General features: G+C 36.9%; 1 protein-coding gene across 1 annotated transcript in view; it reads left to right on the top strand.

Moving 5' to 3' along the window:
* Positions 1–23,695, top strand: part of LOC135749326 (corticotropin-releasing factor receptor 2) — an 87,694-nt gene that overhangs the window by 60,319 nt on the left and 3,680 nt on the right. Inside the window, exons 10-11 of the mRNA XM_065267901.1 lie at positions 9,898–10,033; positions 21,197–21,238. Coding sequence (XP_065123973.1) covers positions 9,898–10,033; positions 21,197–21,238 — 178 coding nt within the window. The remainder of the gene's footprint in view (positions 1–9,897; positions 10,034–21,196; positions 21,239–23,695) is intronic.

The raw sequence follows: 23,695 nt of genomic DNA, 5'->3' as shown, positions 1-23,695 counted from the left end.
CAACGTGGTTTGGAGAGGTGTGTGAAACGCGCAACCATAGCTGCTCTAATACTTAATATGGCCTCCTGGTTTTAGACTCTGAGGAGTAAAAGAACAAGGTCAGAATCAGAGGACTCTCGCTGGTTGACATCCCACCAAGCCAGAATGATATCGCTGCAGGTCAGATGCAAACTTTTTCCAGTACCCTTTTGTAGGTACGTGACAATCTCTGCTGTCGCGGCTGTCAGCTTGGTTCCCCTCGACGCAACTTCGGATTTCCTCAGACGATGTGCAGTGTAAAACATTATTGAAATTGTATTACACATACTTGCTAAACTACAAGTGAACGAAATTTCAATGAATTTGAACGACGGGCACAGGAGTTTTACCACACGCAAAATGGAAAACAATGGGACAAAATAAAGTGATGACTTTCGAGTTTCAAATGGCCAATATTTTGTTATTCTTGAACCCATAGACATGGTCTTGGTGTCCAGAGAGTATCTTTGCCCGACAGCGACAATATGTTATTAAAAAATAAATAACATCATTATGGATAAATGAGTGCTTGCAGAATATATATGTTTGAGAATGCTTATCAGTACTTTTTTGTTTCTTAAACTTTAAAGATGAATATTCTCCTTTAGAGATGGGCAATTTTCAGCAATAGCACATTATATTCAAAATTTTGAGCTCATAAAAAAGATTTTTCGCTTATTTAAATGACTTTATGTTTTTATGCACGTTTAGTTTTGGTGCAATTTCATCAAAAGCTTGTAATTAGGAAATACACACAACATGCTTAACGTATATTTTATATATGTTAAAAATGTTGTAAAAATTGCGTATTCTTATATAATAAGAATAACAATATGATATATTTATATTGCGCTCAAAATGATTTAGAAATGGAAAAAGGAATTCTTCTCAACTACCACCAATAAAGTTTTAAAATTCTTCTTTAGAAAAACGGCATTTAATAATAGTCTACCGTAAGGTCATAATGTAGCTACACACTGTTAAAATTGATTCAGTGGCTTTGTAAATATCTCTAAAATAAATGATTCAAGTAACTTAATAAAATCTCTTAATGCAGTAATGCGATTTTTTTAGTTGGAAAATAAATTACTAAAAATAGAACAGATATTTTGTGTAAAATGTACATATATTATTTGATGTATACGCCTTAATAATATAAGTATTACATTTACAGATTATTTTAGTCAATATATTTAAAAAGGTCAGAGTAATATATTTAAGTTTTTAAAACTGTAATAATTGCATATTTCAAATTATTATTATTTCTATTTGACATAAAAAATGTGTTAGTTTTACGCCTAACTTGAAGTATGATTTACTTATATTTTCACATTGATATTATTAGAGTAAATGTAGGCAAAAAATTAATTAATAATAAGTAGAAAAAAATGTCAATTTTAAACAATCACATAGCCAACGGTTTTTAATCGGCAACAAAGAAACTGCGCATTTTGCCGATGACAAACACCTCAGAAACTCCTCGAATTTATGAATATTTACACTCACAATATGATTTTATTTCCTTAGTACAAGTATAACATATTATACAAATTCTCAGTGAAATGTATTAAACACCAATGCATACTTTTTATCGTGTTTCATACCATGTAAAGGGAAACATGATAATATAAAAAGTAGCCTACTGTTCAGTAATGCAGAAAAGCGCTTTTAAAAGCTATTAAAACGTTCAGATGCAAAAATGAACTAAATGTAAAATTAGATAAACTAGTTAATGATATTGCGTAAATGCGCTCGGTCTCTTCAAAGGTCTTCGCGAATTATTTTGTTATAAGACTCGATTATCATACATCAGGTCTCTTCTACTGTAAGTACACGGAAAAAAATAAGACAAATGATGCGCGTTTGAGTCGGATTTTTATGAAGAATATGTGACTGTTTATGTAACTGGCAAAAGAAAACTTCGCCAACAAAATGTTTGCCAAAAAGCATGCATTTGTATGACATCAAAGTCTATCGATAATCCGTGTCATGTTACTTCAATATCATACAGTATACGCTCAGCATGAAGTCGAGCACACACATTGTCGTCAGTATGGCCTACAAGAAACACGCCTGCCCTCTACAGGTTTTTATATTTCCTGCGTCCCCCACCGAACCCCCCTTTTGCGGGATCTCGCAGAATTTCGGAAGTCTCCGCGGCATTCTGGTCTCAGAGACGCGCATTTTTAAAGGCCACATCTGTATATCCAAATGTCAAAAAACTTACTAAAATCAATGAACAGCACTAATAAAGCGTCATTCTTACAGATCATTAACTAAAAAAAGTTGGTTTGGGGTTTAGTTACTCTTTAAATGGATAGTTCACCCAAAAATGAAAATTCTGTCATAATTTTCTTATTCTCATGTTGTTCTAAACCTGTATTCATTTATTTTTTCTAATGAACACAAAAGAAGATATTTGATAAAGGATGGTAAGCACACCGCTTATTGTATCTATTGACTTCCATAGTAGGAAAACAAATATTATGGAATAAATGGTGGTAAGCACACAGTTGACGGTGCTCATTGAATTCCATCTAGGGCTAGGCGATAAAATTATAATGATATGTAAGGCGATATGTAGGCGATAACAATAGACACGTGATCGAAAACAATAAACCGTGTTCGATAAAATTATCACTATTTTTATTCTTCAGAGTTGCAAAGCAAGTTTGGTTGCATTAACAAAGGCACTCACTCTCTGGTAACGCTTACAGCCAATCATGTAACAGTTTCAAGTTTGGTTGCGTTGTCTCGTGCTGGTCTGCTTTATTCCTCTTCAGTAGCCGGCGACTGATAAGCAAAAAATGAGTGCCGCAGCGAGAAATTGTAAATAAAAGAGCAAAATTCAGCTCACCAGTATGACACTTTTTTGGATCTTTAAGTCTGACTGAAGTCAGACCAATGTCGTCTGCATATTATACAAGACCGTCATCCCCGCCAAGACTGGTAATATCATATAGCCAAAGACATGCTTCCGCTTAGCACCGTCGAGAAGCCAGGTTATAAAAAGCTTATACACGTGCTTGACCCATGTTCTTCCTGGTCGAAAGTCCTTTTCTAAGACCACCATTCCTAAGCGGAATGTAATGTGCAAAGAATCTGCCAAGTACTTTGCAACAACCTCTGACCTGTGGTCAAGCCGTACTTCTGAGCCATACATAAGCTTGACCATTCACCTTTTTGACAATGAATGGGGTTTGAAAACCAGATACCTCGAGACTGCCTATGAAGAGTTTGGTTCCAAAACGCGATAAACGCGATTAAAAAAAAACAAAACCAAGTTACAATCAAAATCATTATTTTATCAGGTCAGTATGTAAAAGTCAATATTTTAATTTGACACAAAATCCGATATCTGTCGTGTTATTTTGTCATCTTTTCTCCTTTTTTTCCCAAAACGCAATAAACCCCAGTCCTCATTCTTCTCAACAAATCACAGCACACCATTCCATGCACGGTAAACAACAATGGTGGCACGTTGAATCCTAGTTTTCCTCATCTACTTTGTACTTCGTGATTAACAAACAAACAAAAAACCTGTAGTGGTTTTCTGTGGCACAGAAGAAACGTAAGCAGGGCACTCGGGCGACAGAAAAATGCCAGCTGTTTCTTGTTCTCACAGGACAACATCAAGTTTCCGTCATGCTAACAAATTGACCACAGGGGATCTTATGAAAAACTTTCCATTATTTTACTCGAAGCCAACGAAAATCGAGCTGGACCAAAACATTTTACAGCTGATCGCTTTCAAAAAAATTCAGCGACGACGTCCCAAGGATGACAGCAGCAAGGACAGTGTTCTTAATATGAGTGTTTTACCGTAATTAATGCATTAATGTTTATTTTTTTTCATTAGTGTGTACCACTAGTCAACTAAATGAATTTAACATGGCAAAGATGAATACAAATTTATTGATTAAATAGATTTATAGCATTTTGGAAAAAAACTTGGATGGATTTATTGCATTTTGCGGAAAAAATAATCAGTTTTTATAAAACATCTTTGAAAATAAAATAAAATAAGGATTTTAATTTTTTTATGTCATTATTACCGATGCTATGTGAAAGCTTGTAACAGAAAATTGTGGTTTTCATCTTGTTATTTCTTGGTACACTGAAAAAAATGATTCATTGAATTTAATCATTTTTTTTTAAGGTAAGTGGTTGCAATCAATTTATTTAAGCTACATTATAACAAAAGTTTTATATTTTATTTTACTTTACTAATCTTTTTAGTTTAAATGTAGCTTAAATAAATTGATTAAATTCAATGAATCATTTTTTTCAGTGTATAGAAAACACGTTTTTACCGAAAATTTGTCTAAAATGGATTTATTGCGTTTTGGAACCAAACTCTTCATATTTCCCCGAAGATCACACAGGAGAAGTGATAGCAGAAGGCTTAAAGAAGGCACTGTTGTCCTGGAGTCTGATTCAAAATGTTGTGCATCACCACAGACAGCGGGGTGAAGGCGACTGCGGTGTTTTGGCCACTTTGTCATTTTAATGCTCGTCATCAATGTTGGTTCCTATGGTGATTTTATTAGCCAGTAATTGAGATTATATATTATAATTATAAAATGATTTATTGGCACAGCTTTACACACTGACATGACACTCTCTCTCTTAAACACCAGCTGGTCACAGAGGCACTGCCCAGGTGGGGCTCAAGGCAAAGGTCCTAGAGCAACAAAAGGCCATCACTGAAGTTCTGTCTTTTGACAAAAACAACAGGCACCTGATCCCAACGTGGCAGGATATTGATGTCCTTGAGTCAGTGCATGCTGCCTTAACTCCTCTCCTGGAGTTCACAGACTCCCTTTCTGGGGAGTCATATGTGATGGTCTCATACGTGAAGCCTATGCTCCAGCTTTTTAGCTCCAGTTTGCTGAAAGTTTAAGAGGGGGACAATCAGCTCACAAAAGAGCTGAAGACAAATATAATGATGAGACCCTGACACAGATGATCTCCTTGACATGGCTACCTGTACCTTCATGGACCCTAGGTTTAAAGGCCAAAATATAGTATCAGACCAGAGAAGGTAGGGGCCATTTAAATGTGATCTGTGTCTGAGATCATGGATGAAGACCAGGGCCAATCACAGGCAGGGCCTTCTGAGGGAGCTGTCAGCCACTTGGCGTAAAGAAGCAATGCAAGTCATTGTGGAGTTTAAAAAAAAACAGTGCCAAGAAGATGATGCTTTGCCACTCACTGAAAAACAAAAAGTGGAGAGTGAGCTGGAAAGGTACCTGATGTGCCCTGATGCAAACAGTGAGTCTAATGCTACATGAACACAACTTCCCCAGATTGACTCAGTTGGCAAAAAAGTACTTGTGCATCCCAGGCACCAGCAACCCATCAGAAAGAATTTTTAGTACTGGGGGTAATATTGTTACATGCATCAGGACAGCTTTAGACCCAGAGCAGGTCAACCAGCTGGTGTTCCTAGCACCAAACCTGGACTGAAAATGATGAGTTATAAATCTCGAAATAAATCCATTTTGACTAATTTCTATACCAAGAAAGTGACAGGATGAAAACCACTATTTTCTGTTACAGACTTTCACATAGCATCTTTAGGTTATAATAACATTAAAAAAATCTAATCCATAATTTGATTTTCAAAGATTTATTATAAAAACAAATGCAATAAAAAGTTTTTTTTTTTCAAATTGCTATAAATATATTGAAGCAATATATAAATGTGCATTCATCTTTGCCATGTTATATTCATTTAGTTGACTAGTGGTATACACTGATAAAAAAAATTTATCAAAAGTTAATCAAAAATCGAAAGTTTTCCATAAGATCCCCTGGGTCAATGTGTTAGCATGACAGAAGCTTGCTGCTGTCGTGTGAGAACAATCAACAGCCGTAATTTTCCCTTCGTCCGAGTGCCTCCTACGTAAATTATTCAATTTTTATGGCTTACATTTCTTTCCCACCACAGAAAACCACCACAGGTTTATCAATGCTATCAAAAGTATTATTTTGTTTTTGTTTGTTTGTTGATCACGAAGTACAAGATGAGGAAAACTAGGATTCTGTGTATTCACCGCACCGCCATTGTTGTTTACATTGTGTGGAATGGAGTGCTGTGATTTGTTGAGAGGATTTATTGCATTCTGCAGAGAAGGAGGACGGCGTTTATCGCGTTGTGGGAAAAAAAGATGACAGAATAACACGCCGAAAATCGGATTTTGCGTAAAATGGAGATTTTACTTTTTAATACTAACCTGATACAATACTGATTTTGTCGGTAACGGTTTATCACGTGAAACAAAACCCTTCAAAAATACTTGAATACTTGAACTTCAGGTATGATTAGAGTAGGAATAACTTGAAGAGTTACTTTTTTTGTTTTCCTACTATGGAAGTCAATGGTTACCATCAGCTGTGTGCTTACCATCATTTATCAAAATATCTTCTTTTGTGTTCATCAGATAAAAAGAAATTAATGTTTAGAACAACATGGATGAAAGACAGGATGAGATTTTTTTTAGGTGAACTATCCCTTTAAATTGGTGGCATAGGTTAGACATCAATGACATGAAAACTGTACTGGTTCTGACCATACGTTATTGATGTCAAACCTGATTTGACACAATGGACAGCTGATAGGTGGCTCTGTAAACAGTTGAAATCAGAGAGAAAAAAAAATCATTGAAAGCATAGGATTTGCGCCAATTGAATGGGACACCAAGCTTCTCTATTCATTAAATTTGTCCAATTATATTTGGGGTGTCCTAAATCCAATACCTCCATTTATCCTTTATTGTTATTATTTTTGAAGCATATTTTTTTCTTGAGGTAATGTTCTGCCTTTCAAAAACTCAAAATGCTATACAGTGCAAAACTTTTTAAAATGCAAAGTGCATTTTGTAAAGTTTTGCAATGTATAGCATTTTGATTTTTTGAAAGGCAGAAAATGTGGACCTGCATTTATTACTTCCTGATGTGTGAATTTATCTCAGGGCAATACTTACTTAATTTAAGAAATAAAGTCAGCTCTTTTATCTAAAGTCCGCTGGCAGTGCATTTCCAGTTTCTGTTGTGGTGTTTGGTATTAATGCATTTGAGTCTTCAGGACAGGTTTATGAATAAAAAAAAGTGCAAGGATTTTATTCACTATTAAATTTCAGCTTTTTATCAACGTATTAAATTACAAACTTAGTTTTATGCATCAACCAATAAAAAAACACTGCGAGCTGTGATCCATTCAATTAAATGAATATATTTACATCATGTATAATTGTATTATATTTTCAAACCATCATTCGGTGCATAGGCCAGATCAAGTGCTTGTGTTAACTGTATTTACATGGACTAATCCTTAAACCACTACATTGCTGAACAAAATATAACAAGATTTCTTTTAATGTCTCATTATCACATTTATTTTTCATTATCTTGATATTTCAATAATTTTAATAGAAATAATGAGCCTGTAATCTCTCTGACACCTAATTTTTCAATTTAAAAACCATTGCCTACAACATGGGTCTCCAACCTTTTTGTGAGCAAGGGCTACCACAATGGATAAAACAATCTTGCCCAAAATCTCTACCCAAATTTTTTTTTTTTTTTTTTTAAATGTAAACACTACTAAAAGAAGCCAAGCTAATATAAAAAAATATGTGATAAATAAATATAAAAATTGAGGCTATGAATAAAATTTGCTTTTGCGGGCAACTCACAGCACCATGTTGGAGACCACTGGCCTAAAGCTTTGTTGCCAATATTGGCTATAAGTTTTAAATGTCATATGTACTTTTTCTCATTTTCAGCCACTTTAATTGTCAGTGGTGATCTGAACAGATTCGGCTCGCGTGCGATTCATGGATTATCACGCAAATTTAAATAGGAAAGTTTATCATTTGCCCGTGTTTCAAAGGCTTGCAAATGTAAACACGCAACTGATTTTAAACAATTTAACCGCAAAAAGGTGCTAAAGTGAGCAGCATTCTCTACGCACTGAGGCAAATGTGTTTAATTGTGTCCAACTCCAATTAGACATGATCATGCATATGCCCTTTAAAGATTAGATCTCTTGATGTGCAAACTTTAGAGAGTTGCGCTGCTGTGTCACATACTCAGGCACAAGCGAATCGGGCAACCACCCGGGGTGGCATTTTTCATGAAACATGGGGGGCAGCATGAGCAGTTTAAAAAAATCCTCTGCACCGCCACAAAGTGGTTTTCTGTCATCTATTATTTAAAATGTTGACTTTCTTCCAAATAACACACATTTCATTTGTGATATTATAAATGCAGGCCTTAAAGGAATATTCCATTTTCTTAAAAAAAAATCCAGATAATTCACTCACCACCATGTCATCCAAAATGTTGATATCTTTCTTTGTTCAGTCAAGAAGAAATTATGTTTTTTGATCATTTTAATGGACTTTAATAGAGCCCAACATTTAAAACTTAACTCAACACTTAACAGTTTTTTTCAACGGAGTTTCAAAGGACCAAACGAGGCATAAGGGTCTTATCTAGCAAAACGATTGTCATTTTTGACAAGAAAAATAAAAAATTTGCACTTTTAAACCACAACTTCTCGTCTATCTCCGGTCCTGCGTGACCTCACGTAAATGCGTAGTGACGTAGGGAGGTCACGTGTTACATATATGAAACGCACATTTGCGGACCATTTTAAACAATAAACTGACACAAAGACATTAATTAGTATCATTCGACATACAACAACGTCTGAACGGTCCTCTTTCTCAACACTTGTAAACACTGGGGCGGAGTTTCACGTTCGTCCTCTGTGACCTCTTGACGTCATGACGTATTGCGTGGGGTCACGCTGGCGCATCACGACCGGATCTAGACGAAAAGTTGTGGTTTAAAAGTGCATTTTTTTTTTATAAAAATAAACAAATATTTATAAAAAACGATTATGTGGTCAGCAAGGTGAATTGATAAATAGAATTTAATTCTATTAATTCAATTTTGTATATGTTCTTACCTCAAGTTAGACAAATTAAAACATACCTATCTTTTCTCAATGCGTGCACGTAATCTTTGTATAGCACGTCGTGAATGTGTTAGCATTTAGCCTAGCCCCATTCATTCCTTAGGATCCAAAAAGGGGTGAATTTAGAAGCCACCAAACACTTCCATGTTTTCCCTATTTAAATACATTTCAAATAAAATGTGACAATTTTCTAAGCGGATAAAAAATGAGAACTATGTTGTATGACGGAAGAGCACTTAGTTTGCAGCACTTTAAAGTGCGCCTGAATTCGAAGCACTGCAAACTAAGTGCTTTTCCGCCATTCTAGAAAAACCGTAATGTGATCCGAACAGTGAGTTTTGTCATCCGTCACACTCGTATTCATTGTTCATTACAGGTGTATTTTAAATGTGTGTCATTCGTTGGTAAAGAATTCAATGGCACAAGGACATGAATGGGTTTGGATGATAAATGATTCAGCTTAAAGAGCTTATTTGTTTTCTAACATCTCCAGTACACAGTTATTCAGAGCAGAAAAAAGGGAAAATGCAGCCAAATGCATCAGGTACTTAACACTGTCACGGAGTAAGGATCTGCGGCTGTAATATCATTTAATGATAATAAATCCTGGTTGTTGTTGGGGTTGCTGAAACACTTGTCCTTCAATTACTGGAGAAAAACAAGTCAAGTATGAAGTGAAGAATTTCTGACACGAAACAAACATCCTGTTCCAAATTACTTTCTGATTGGGACTGTATCTTCCATCAAAAATAAATAAGACATGATGATTAATGATGTGCCTTAAAGAATAACAATTTCAAAAACATTAGTTTCTGTTCTGAGGCTCCTAAAAGTATGTTCAGGAGGAGTGAGCCAATCCAATCACATCTTCTCTATCTCTTTCATCGCAGGAAAGCTGTGAAGGCAACTTTGGTACTGCTGCCGTTGCTCGGTATAACGTACATGCTGTTCTTTGTGAACCCAGGAGAGGATGACATATCTCAGATAGTCTTTATCTATTTCAATTCATTTCTACAATCGTTTCAGGTGAGCATCTCATACGGTGAGCACAGCTACACTCTCAGAAGAAAATGTCAAAATGTGAACCCCAGCTGTCACTGGGGCTGTACCCTTTCAAAACATTCATATTAGTGCCTCAAAGATATATCTCTATGTATAATGGTACATGTTAGGACCTTTTTGAAGGGTATTGCCCCAGTGATAGTTGATGATGCAGTAATACTTCACTTGCATTCATTAAACTGTACTAAGGCCAGAGAAAATTGCTGGTGAAATGAAAACTGAAATAGTTGCTTTAAATCTTTCTCTTAGGTGATGTCATTCAAGCACAAGTACACTTACGGAGATGATATACTGTAATAGGAATTATATATAATCTGAAAAATAGGAAAACAGTTTTTAAGGAGAAGTTCACCCAAAAATAAAAATCCCATCATTTGCTGACCCTCATGTTGTTTCAAACCAAGATGGCCCAGCAATAGCCAGAGTTTTTTTGTGATTGTTGCGGGCAAAAATCCTTGTGGCACGTTTTCTTAAATAATGTGATGGAATATGCAGAATATTTATGTAATTTTATTTTATTTGTATGATACAACTGCAAATAAGTATTTGAACACCTGTCTATCAACTAGAATTCTGACCCTCAAAGACCTGTTAGTCTGCCTTTAAAATGTCCACCTCCACTCCATTTATTATCCTAAATTAGACGAGTTTGTTAGCTGCATAAAGACACCTGTCCACCCCATACAATCAGTAAGAATCCAACTACTAACATTGGCCAAGACCAAAGAGCTGTCTAAAGACACTAGAGACAAAATTGTACACCTCTGCAAGACTGTAAAGGGCTACTGGGAATTTACCAAGCAGCTTGGTGAAAATAGGTTCACTGTTGGAGCAACCATTAGAAAATGGAAGAAGCTAAACATGACTGTCAATCTCCCTCGGATGGGGCTCCATGCAAGATCTCACCTCGTGGGGTCTCAATGATCCTAATAAAGGTGAGAAATCAGCCCAGAACTACATGGGAGGAGCTGGTCAATCACCTGAAAAGAGCTGGGACCACTGTTTCCAAGGTTACTGTTGGTAATTCACTAAGACGTCATGGTTTGAAAACATGCATGGCACGGAAGGTTCCCCTGCTTAAACCAGCACATGTTCAGGCCCGTCTTAAGTTTGCCAATGACCATTTGGATGATCCAGAGGAGTCATGGGAGAAAGTCATGTGGTCAGATGAGACCAAAATATAACTTTTTGGTCATAATTCCACTAAACGTGTTTGGAGGAAGAAAAATTATGAGTACCATCCCAAGAACACCATCCCTACTGTGAAGCATGGGGGTGGTAGCATCATGCTTTGGGGGTGTTTTTCTGCACATGGGACACGGCGACTGCACTGTATTAAGGAGAGGATGACCCGGGCCATGTATTGTAAGAATTTGGGGAGCAATCTCCTTCCCTCAGTTAGAGTATTGAAGATGGGTCGAGGCTGGGTCTTCCAACATATCAATGACCCGAAGCACACAGCCAGGATAACCAAGGAGTGGCTCTGTAAGAAGCATATGAAGGTTCTAGCGTGGCCTAGCCAGTCTCCAGACCTAAACCCAATAGATAATCTTTGGAGGGAGCTTAAACTCTGTGTTTCTCAGCGCAGGCCAGAAACCTGACTGATCTAGAGAAGATCTGTGTGGAGGAGTGGGTGCAAACCTGGTGAAAAACAACAGGAAACGTTTGACCTCTGTAATTGCAAACAAAGGCTACTGTACTAAATATTAACATAGACTTTCTCAGGTGTTCAAATACTTATTTGCAGCTGTATCATACAAATAAATAGTTAAAAATCATACATTGTGATTTCTGGATTTTTTCTTAGATTACGTCTCTCACAGTGGACATGCACCTTCATGATTTCTAAGTGGCAGAACTTGCAAAATCTGCAATTTATGCTGCGAAAGTGCGGCATATTTGAAAAAATGCAACCCCCACATAAATATGCAGACGTTTGCTGATTATGTGTTGAATCATGTGATCGCATAATCTCGTTTTTCTGGAGGGACTGAATAGCAGTTGCATGAAGCGATGTATCTTGCACTTCAAAGTAAATTTTCGACCCCCTACACAATAAGAACGGTTCCTTTAAAAGAAGGAAGTAGATGCAAGATCACATACATAGTATGACAGCTTGTAATTAAACTCCAGATTTTCTAAGCATCTGTTCTTAATTAAACACAGGTTTTTGTCACTTTCTTACCAGCTTTCTTAAGCAAATGATATTGTACAACTACACTTCCCATTACATTAATCAGTATGACTAGTCCTTTATGTTTGTTAACATATGTTGCTGTTTGCTGGCAGTAGTATGAGTGGGCAAGAGTGTGACGCAGTTTTTTTTTCAAACAGTTGAAATGCACGTAGGCACATCTCGGCACCAGCTGCCTGTCACTGCATTAATGGTTATGTGGGAGTTGGGGCCCTTGTTATTTTGATATTTATTTATTTCTTTCACGGTGTGCTGGGAAAATGATGTACTGTAGAAAGTTTTTCTACTCTGGAAATTCAGCTATCCAATAATTAATATGACAAGGTCATTAGGGTGGATTTTAGGGTGGCTGTTGGGAAAGATATGGGGGGAAAAGACCAGTGGCGCCCCCAAGGGGGGGCCAGGGGGGGCCGCGGCCCCCCCATAAAAGTCACTGGCCCCCCCAGTGGCCCCCCCAAACAGAATGAGATTAAAAAAAAAAAATTTTTTGTTGAGATTTTTATATTTAAATAATAGTAGTAATATGTATTCATTAAAATGTACACTAAAAGCACTATGTAAAAAAAAATATGCATTTGTATAATGTGTTAGATAGAATACGATCTTAACCCCTCCCCTCACCTTTACCCGCAAAGCCGTGAGTACGCGCAGCCGCACTGCCATCCATGTGACGTACACGTGACGTCCTGTTCGCTCCTGTTCAGCAATTGGATGCATTACAGAAGAAACTCACAAACTAGTAAGTAAAACTCAATTAATTATAGGTTATATAAAGCATATTGTTCCGAGCTTAATCACTGTCAGGGTTTAAATTGGGCTGGGGCACCAGAGACGTCATGTCCATTCAAACTGACCCTCCGTTTTTGAGCCAACTGGATTTTGCATGCAACCTCAAATTCACAGAAGCATCCATTAATCTGTTACTTGTCTTTTAATCTGTTTAATATGCGCAATATAATCAATTCTGTGCTGCATCCTTGTCACTTTTTGGAGATTTTCGCCGTTTTGATCATGTTAAATTTCTTTGTTCTGGCGTCATCAGCGTCTGAGAGCGCTCATGAGCTTTGCTGTTGCCTTTGGCTTTCTGAGGAATTAAAACGTCTAAGAAACACTCACAACATTTCCAAACAGTTAACTAATGTGCAGTTAACCTCCTCTGTGTAGAAAATGTATAGTTTAAAATGTGACCGTCTCGACGTTATATTAGTAGAGATTTCTAGATTCATCTTCTTGGTGCAACGGCAAAGGTCGCCAGAGTTCACGGGCACGGGGGCGCGGAATCACACATGCTCACATACGAGGTAACATTTAATGCAAAAGTCCGTTCCTCTAATAATTTTATCTAAACATATTTTTTTAAATCGTTATTGAACATTAAAACCAATCACGTGGCTAAAGCTTATGTCATTTTCGTTGTTTATATACTTTATGGATTTAAAATAACATTAATTTCATAGGATAATGCAGTTGTTTTGCAAAATGCATTAATGACACAATTAAAGTCATTAAACAAAACGTAAATAAACAAAACATGCGGTTTCAGATGTAAATATGATGCCAATATGTCATTATTCCGATTGAATAGTATTTCATATAAAAGTTAGTCAACACATTTATTTTGGAGGTTTTTGCATGAAAGCATGGGGCGCTCAGATTGTTAGAAATGTAAGTGCCATGGAAAAGACTGAAGAATCTATAATATTTCGTTTGATGTCTGTGTATGCACAAATTTCTGTGAGCTGTGCGCACTGTGCCCCCTTAAAAAAATGGTGCATGACGCCCATGCCCGGCACATAGGCTGAAGGTCTCGCTCTACTCTTGCCAGTGTACCTGCTGCGCTTGTGCGTGTGCACTCGCTGCCTGCGGTGCCGCGAAGGGAATAATGTGTTTCCATATATTATTGGGCTAACGCAAGTTCAACGATTTGCGCGAGTAGATTACATACAAAGTCAATGCAAAGACGCAATCAGACAGACGCGTCCTTGCAAGGGGGGATGCGAATGACGCGAATTGGGCTGCGCAATTGCCGAAAACACGCGCTTTTCCCTTCAAACGCGTCTTTGTGTGTGTGTGTGTGTGTGTGTGTGTGTGTGTGTGTGTGTGTGTGTGTGTGTGTGTGTGTGTGTGTGTGTGTGTGTGTGTGTGTGTGTGTGTGTGTGTGTGTGTGTGTGTGTGTGTGTGTGTGTGTGTGTGTGTGTGTGTGAGAGAGAGAGAGAGAGAGAGACAGACAGAGAGAGAGAGAGAGAGAGAGAGAGAGAGAGAGAGAGAGAGGGGGGTAAGATTGGTGCCCACGTCGAGAAAACTTAAGACTAGAGACGTGTTAAGGACTAAAGTATGTCACTCATTTAATTAGAGTATATAACTCATTGTATAGTTTAATAAAATAATGTATTTTAAATACACAATTCAAACGGTGATCGGTTGATACTCATCTTTGATAGATTAATACTATTCCACCATCTGATCTTTAAATTATTTGCAATTTTTATTTGTCTCTAGTAAATCATATACTAGTAATAAATAAGAATAACTATAGTCCAAGTAGCATTAAAAGCAAAGGGAAAACTGTTGACCATTAGATTCAGGCATAATACATTTTTTAATTGTGCCACCCTAAGATTTGTGCTGGCCCCTTTGTGCCCCCCCATGAAAACAATCCTGGGGGCGCCACTGGAAAAGACTCTCGCAAGAACCATGCATTGTCGGTTGTTTTGCTACAGATTTATCTAGATTTTCACGTATATCAAAATCCTCCAACATTTTCTTTAAAATTCTTGTTTTTACTTGTGATTTGCATTGTTGTTTTGCTCTCTGCTCTGTGCCTTCGCCACCGCATTTGTCACTACGCCACTGTCCCTATACATTGTACCAATGGCAGCTAACACTGTAAAAAAAATCCGTAGAAATTACAACGTTATTGCAGCTGGGTTGCCGGTAATTTACAGTAGATATAAATTTATGTTAATTACTGGCAAGAGTTTGTTCAAACTTAAATAAATTTTAAATATTTAATATATACAAGTCTTTATCTTTACCGAATAAAAATATACAATAACAGCCTCATGCAAAGCATTCTGGGAACCAAAAAATCATCATCAACCTTTTTCTGTTTCTTACTTCAGATTTTGTTTCCCAGAATGTTTTGCTTGATGCTGTTTTTTTGTTTTACTCTGTAAAGACAAAGACTTGTAAATGTTTAATGTTCATTTAACTTTGAACAAAATGTTGCCAGTAAAAAAAGGTTACACTTTATTTTGATAGTCTACTTTAGACATTCTACTAACTATAAATAACTTTGCAACTACATGTCAACTAACTTTCAATAATATGCAAGTATATGTCAACTAACTGTCATTAGAGTATTGGTAGACTGTAAGGGTTGGGGTTAGGGAAGAGGTTTGGGTTAGTGGAATAAATTGACATGCACATGCAAAGATACTTATAGTCAGTTGAATGTCTGTTGAGATATCATCACAATAAAGTGTTAGTAGATATTAAGCAGACAGACAACTAATTCTCTAAAGATTGGTAGTTGATATGTAGTTACACAGTTACTTATAATTAGTAAAATGTCTAAAGTGGACTATCGAAATAAAGTGTTACCTAAAAAAATTTTTTTTTTTAAATCTACGGTAAGTTAACGGCAACCCAGCTGCATTTTCTACGGAATTTTTTTACAGTGAACGCTCACTACGCTAAAGTCTCCTAGGAAAGCAGAGGTGAACTCCTTTGAACTCTTTTCCTTTTCGATCTTTAAAGTCCATGTAAAGTCTTATGTTAAAGGTGCAGTGTGTAAATTTTAGCAGCATCTAGTGGTGAGGTTGCCAATTGCAACCAACGACTCAGTCCACGGCTCACCACTCGCTTTTGAAATGAATAGAGATACAACTGTAGCACACGGTTAACAAAGTTTGTCTGTTAAGGGCAACATGGTATAGAAACATGGCAGCACAAAATGGCGACTTGCATGTAAGGGGACCTTCTGTGTACATAGATAAAAACGTCTCATTGTAAGGTAATAAAAACAATACAGTTCATTATGAATGGTCTTTATACACCACAGATAAAATATGTATGTATATTACATTGCATTTCTGTCAAGAGATCCTTTTAAAAGTTACACAATGCACCTTTAAATGAAAAATAATTACAGTATAATATTAACCACCCAGCCAAGTTTGAATGATGAAAAACAGCAAGTAAATAAGTTTTCCAATTTTTGGAAAATATAGCAGGAATCCTTGCTCTCAAACGCTTGAGGCATGTTCGCTGTCATTGCTGAAACCAAGGCAACTCGCGGGAAAGCTGCCGTCTCTTAACTTTGCTTAGCGATGGGTACACGTCCCCTTACTCCACAATTCATTAGTACATGGTTCACAGTCTTTGTAATGCGCTTCAACAATACATTTCTAACATTTATGATGCACTTAGGAACAATTCTCTGAATTGTCTTTACACGGACTTTAAGGTCTGGGGTTTCCTGCTTTCATGAATATTTTAGGTGCTTCAGTGTGAAAAATAGATTTGTTTCCCTGGAGAACATTATTTCCCAGCAACCTTTGATTGTTCGCTGCAGTCCGCCCTCGGCTAGAACCGTAGCTGACACCTCAGTAACATCTGCCAATTATTCTTGGATGAAGCTCTTCCACAGAGCTTGTTGTTTTATAGTGGAGAAAAAATCATGTGACACTCGAAAAATGGTCAATAATATTACATATCATAATTTGATTTCTTATGTCAAACGCAGTGGTATATTTTTTGAGCAAGTTGAATAATTTACCCAAAAATTTTAATTCTGTTACCATTTGTTCTACTTTAATGTTAACTTTAAAAGAAGATAGAAATTGGTAACTGACAGATTCCGTTCCCTTCACTTTTACTGAAGGTAAAAAGAGCTATAATTTTTCTTGACATGAGGGTGAACAAATTATTATTATTATTTTATTATAAAATTTTTGTGTCAGTTCTCTTTTAATTGCACTTTTTTATAGGCTGCCTTACATGTCAATCAGTCACTTCTTGCCTAATCTGATACAGACACATTCAGGGGCAGTTTTTCAAACAGGGTTTATTCTAGTCTCAGACTAAAATGCATGTTTAAGCTGACTTAATTTAAAAACAACTTGTACTGACATATCTGAACTTATATCAATGCCATTGTTTTGTCTCAAGATGCACAACAGTACTGTTTTTTCGAAGGTATGTTTGTAAAAACTACTTAAATGTCCTAATATAAATAATGCCTAGTTCTGGATTAATCTAAACCCTGTGCGGGTAACTGGCCCTTAAAGTTTCAGGATAGTTTTGGCTACTCTGAAATAGGGATGGGCATGATTAATCGACGATTGATAATTGATCGTTAAGAATTTAGTCGATGACGTTAATTTGTTATTGATTAATCAAATACTTTTTGCAGGTTGCGTAGCCTAGCGTAGCGTGTGTCTAGAAGCAATTAAATGAACTTCACTGTGTGGCAGCAATTCAACATTCCGTTTTGATTTCAAAAAAATAATAATGAAGAGGTCATGATTTTTTGGAACAAATGAGGTCTCTGTTTAAGAATGCGACTCGCAGCTGCAGGTTTAGAGCACCGCATATTCGAGCGCATATATGTTCCGTTTTTCTAACTAAATGTAGTTTAACTGTTTGCCACAAGTTGATCTTGTAATAAAGGTCTCATTGAGGAAAACACGCTGTATTTTTGTATTCAACATTTTTGAATTATAAAAGTTAAATAATTATTTTTTATTATAAAAATATTAATGATTAATCGATAGTCGATCGTTAATTCTTCCGACAATCGACTAAAAAAATTTAATCGAATGCCCATCCCTACTCTGAAACTATGCTCTGTTTATTTTTATTTTAGTTAACAAACGTGGCCTATAGCTGTGAAAACCAGGCTGAAGTTTTAACATCTAATTCTGAGATGCTGAGCATCAAAGTTTGATTTTAGCCATTATCTGGTTTTAATCATTGACATGACCTATCAAGGTTATCTATTTAAAAAATAAAAATAGTAATTCAGAGTCACATTTTCCTTAAGGGGAGATTTTATAAGACGTTTTAACAATATCAATTAAATATTTTCTTGTCCCCAGAGTACGTATGTGAAGTTTTAGCTTAAAGGGGACATTTCACAAAAAATTTTTAAGATGTCAAATAAATCTTTAGTGTCCTCAGAGTACATATTTGAAGTTCTCTCTCAAAATATTATATAGATAATTTATAATAGCATGTTAAAACTGCCACTTTGTAGCTGTGAGCAAAAATGTGCCGTTTTTGGGTGTGTCCTTTTAAATGCAAATGAGCTGATCTCTGCACTAAATGGCAGTGTCGTGGTTGGATAGTGCAGATTAAGGGGCAGTATAATCCCCTTCTGACATCACAGGGGGAGCCAAATTTCAGTTACCTATTTTTTCACACGCTTGCAGAGAATGGTTTACCAAAACTAAGTTACTGAGTTGTTCTTCTTCACCTTTTCTTGTTTGATAGAAGCACTGGGGACCCAGTTATAGCATTTTAACATGGAAAAAGTCAAATTTTCATGATTTGTCCCCTTTAAAGCAACACTAAAGACTTATTGCTCTTTGCTCCCCCTACAGGTTAGAAGCGTAATTGTTCATGACCACTGTCGTAAATACTGCAGCATAGCTGGCTCTGATTGGATTGTAGGTCTGCCGTAAAGCAAGTTTTTGTAGTTTTCACTCTAACTACAGGACCACTACCCGTCGGTTGGAAACTTCTTTAGTGCGGTTTTGGCCGATAGAGGGCTGCAAAGCGAATGTGAAAGTGCCATTCACCCTGTTTTGAGTGGATGAACCACTAATACTTTTTTGGAAACGTTATTTTAAGGTTAAAAAAAACTCTTGTGTTGCTTTAAAATACCATATAGATAATTTATTATAGCATGTTAAAATTTCCACTTTATAGGTGTGAGAAAAAATGTGCGGTTTTTGGGTGTGTCCTTTTAAATGCAAATGAGCTGATATCTGCACTAAATAACAGTGCTGTTATTGGATAGTGCAGATTAAGGGGTGGTATTACCCCCTTCTGACATCACAAGGGGAGCCAGAGTTCAATTACCTATTTTTTCCACATGCTTGCAGAGAATGGTTGACCAAACAAAGTTACTGGGTTCTTCTTCTTCACATTTTCTAGGTTGATACAAGCACTGGGGACCCTATTATAGCAATTAAACATGGAACCCAAGTCCAATTTTCACGAAATGTCCCCTTTAATTATCCATCAGTTTTAATAATGGTTTATACCTTAAAGCAACACTATGTAGTTTTTTTGCCTTTAAATAATGTCTAAAATTATTTCAGTGATAGAACAACTTTTAACTGGACAAATTGTACTGTTGCTGCAACCTGAGCAGCCTCCTAGCTGCTACAAGCACACTCTTAAAGTAGAGGTGGGGGGTAGAGCACACAGCCCCGCCCCTCCCCCTGCCTCCAGAAGAGTGTCTGATACCAGGCACTGTTGCGCTTTTCAACCACATGGGGGAGCTGTAAGTCATTTTTACATGGAAACTACATAGTGTTGCTTTAATGCTATTAACACTAGTTAAAGCATTAGCTAATATAAACTAACAATTAGCATTATGTAAAGAGTTGAAAAGAAGATGCAAACCCCTCTAAAGGGCTTTTCACACTGCGCTTAACCCTGGGTTATCTTCATTCTAAACCCCGCTTTTAACCCTGGGATAAGGAGCGTTTCACACCTGTAATTTAAAAGCGGTGTTAGCACCGCTTTTTACCCAGGGTTATGAAACCCTGCTCCGGAGCAGGGTTAGCACCGCATTTGTGGTGTTAACCCCGCATTGCGGTGCCAAACGCATGCAGTGTGAAACGAAGCAGGGTTAGAATGTTATGACCCTAATTAAACACAGCTGAAGTAGCTAATCAAGGTGTTCAAGGTTGCTTGATAATTACAGACGGGTGTGTTGGAGCTGGGTTGGAGACTCCTGACCCAGGGTTTAGGAATGCACAGTGTGAAACGTCAACTTATGAATACCCAGGGTTATCTCTTAACCCTGTGGTTAAATTTGAACAGTGTGAAACATTAAAAAAATAACCCAGGATTCCGTTAACCCTGGTTTTAGAATAACCCAGGGTTAACAATTTCAGGTGTGAAAAGCCTATAAGTGTTTCTGATATGTTTTCTTGTAAATTCGCTTTTTTATCAGGCTTTCAATGGATTTTTCCAACAAATCTGTATTTCTAAATGGCCTGAGGCTGTGTTATGTGTATTTCCAAACCAGTCTCACGAAATTTCGTTATATAGACACGTACATTTTTTTATTCTTTTTTCATGATATTTCCGTGTTTTTTTGTGATCGTATAACGAATTCCTGTTTTCGTGTGATTATCACGAAACTGCTTTGTCCTATTTTCTTACCATTGCCACTCCGGTTTAGGGTTAGATTTACATAAAATGACATCCTGACCCAAACCCAACTCTAACCCTAACGCCAGGCGAAAAAACAGTATAGACCAATACACAAAGTGACATTCTAATGCAAACACCAAATCTAACCCTAAACCCAAGCGACAATAGTTTGACAATAGAAAGCAGTTGAGTAACCAACAAGTGATAATCACATGTAAACAGAAATTCATTATACGATCACGAACTTCCGCGAGACTGTGTAGGTATTTGATGCAAAAATATTTGGTGAATGTATAATACATGACCGCATTCGGTTATCAGTGACGGTTTTTCAGCTTTTGCATCTAAGCTCCTCATATGTTGCACCATTTATTGAACTAAACTAAGGTTAGTTAATTTTTGTTACTTGTTTATCATTAAAAACCAAACGCATGCATTGGCGCTACTGAATCTAACAGCAAGCAGCATGTTTTTGGTCACATGGTTATGTGTTAATTGAATTGACTGGTTAACCGATGTTGTTTTTGCTTTTTCAACAGGGATTCTTTGTGTCAGTATTTTACTGCTTTCTTAATGGCGAGGTAAGTCAATGATAAGTGTAATTTCATGCATGGAAAGATCTGCAAGATGACTCTGTCAATATACAGTACAGGCCCTTTCACCAGTCATAACACCCTGTCACCTTATCTGCCCTTTACCACCCAAACCTATTATTGCGTGGGAGGCTGTTTAGCACAGACACACCCGCTCTCAAACCCAAGAGGAACAGAGCAATTTATCAGAAGCCTGCAAACTGCTCCCCTGTAATCGACTCATTTTATTACGTGTGCTTCATCAACCTCATGCAAAGTTTCATTGGTAATATTAATATTATTGTCTTACATGACATTCATTAATCTGGGAAATTTCCTCTTTCATGGACAAACAGAATGGGATGATTAATATATAATACAGTATATTATTATTGCTGTTTTGTTTGAGGAATGAAATGCAATTTCCCAGAATCATTATCTGCACCGAAAAAGTCATGTTATTTTTCCATAAAGACCTTTGAATATATGACGTGAAACTGAAATCGATTGCCTTGAAAACCAAAGTGCTTAAAAGCTTTTAAATCATTTCTGTTTTACAGAGATTTATGCTATATGCTATGCTAGAACAAATATCAGGTTTTTATTTATCAAGATTGGGTGAAAAATTACTGTAGGTCGCAAAAACTCTAACATGGTGACCATGTTTCAACATAATGATTTATTTATTATTCATGTTTTAGGGCTCTATTTTAACGATCTGAAACGCAAGTGCGAAGCGCAACGCGCAAGTGAGTTTGTGGGCGGATCTTGGGCGCTGTTGCTATTTTCCCGGCGTGAGAAATATCTCTTGCGCCGGGCGCAAATCAATAAGGGGTTGGTCTGAAGTAGGTTCATTATTCATAGGTGTGGTTTGGGCGTAACGTCAAATAAACCAATCAGAACGCTAGCCAACATTCCCTTTAAACGCAAGGGCGCAAGTTCCATGGCGGGTTGCTATTATTATGACGGATTTACCAGGCGCACGCCAGGAGCGGTTCACAGCCGAGGAGACCGACGTCCTTGTACGGGGGAATCCCACGCTTGCCAGCATAAATCGGGCACGCCGTGTAACGGGAGATGGATCTGCCTCAGGATTTGACGCCAGCAGAGGACATCGCTGCGTTCACCCTCACCGCTGAAAGGGTTTGGGGGCTTTGAAATCGGACCCAAGAAACGCAAGAAAGGTCCAACCCCAAAGTACTCTTACAAATCAAGTTCATATACATTAAGGTTTCTTATGAAAACATTTTAACTATTATTTACATAAAATAAACGTAATACAGCCACACAACAAAGTTATGAAAATATTTTAATCGTTATTTGCATGAGAATAAATAAAAACTATCACCACAATGCTCACCACTATGATTCCCCTTATCTCGTGTATTAATATTTTTAAGTGTAACAATTTATGATTTGCAAAAATAACTGTTGCATCTGTGTAGATTAGATAAGCAAAGTGTATGCGCGTTGTGCACGCTATACATTATGGTCAAGCATGCGCCCTTAAAATAGCATAATGAACCACGCGCAACGCGCCACTGACTTTAGACTAGTTTTTTTTGGTTAGTAGCGCAATTGTTTTTTGAAACTGCAAAATAGCATAAGAGATGGTTTGCGCCGCAACACGCCTCCTTTTTGCGCTGAACCGCCCAGGGAGCGCAAGTTCATTCCCTAGTTTGCTGACGTGCATCTGTGGAGGGAAAAACCCCGCTGTGCGCCGGCGCAAAATACGAATGATACATGCGTCACTGACAAAGTCAATTGCGCTGGGTGCAAGATAGGGCCCTTAATGTTATTTATTTTGTTCCAGAATAAAAATAGTTAAAATGCAACTATAACAAAACTTTGCTTGTGGCTGACCTTTCACTACACCTGAAATTGTACAAATGGTAATAAGAATGTAGTAAAAATCCCAACCCGAGTGGCCCTGAAACTAACCCTGAAATCTGATTGGATAACAGGAATCTTGATTGAAAACCAAGAAATGTTAAATATATTTGCAAAATATTTCAATTAATGCAAAAGTGAGCAGGTCTTTGCAACAAATTTTTAAACATTTCCCTGCTTTATTTGTTTGTTTGATCAATTTCTATCTTTTCGAGGTTGATCGCTTTTCTTCTGACCCATAATTATTATTGCCCTTTTTAAACAGCTGTAACTTTATCCATATGGTAAAAACCATCAACGTTTGCATGCCTGACAGGTCTGTGGTTAATTGCTTTTTGTGTCTTTTTTTTGGATGAATGGGATGTATGGTTGCCTGGCAACTACTGATTAAACTTGCAATATTCATGACATTAACCCCTCTGCTCCGTTTTAACAAGAGCCTTAATATTTAACACGGGAATCCCACTCCTCAGGAAGAAATTAAAATCAAGAACTCATTTGTTCCACATTAATTTATTTCAGTTTTTTATTATTTGGGTAAAACCTTAAGAAGTCTTCTCATGCTTTTTTTATCAT

The sequence above is a fragment of the Paramisgurnus dabryanus genome, chromosome 6, assembly GCF_030506205.2.
Source record: "Paramisgurnus dabryanus chromosome 6, PD_genome_1.1, whole genome shotgun sequence".
Taxonomy (NCBI): domain Eukaryota; kingdom Metazoa; phylum Chordata; class Actinopteri; order Cypriniformes; family Cobitidae; genus Paramisgurnus; species Paramisgurnus dabryanus.
The sequence above is the reverse complement of the archived record's forward strand: the minus strand, read 5'-3'. Positions and strand labels throughout refer to the sequence as shown.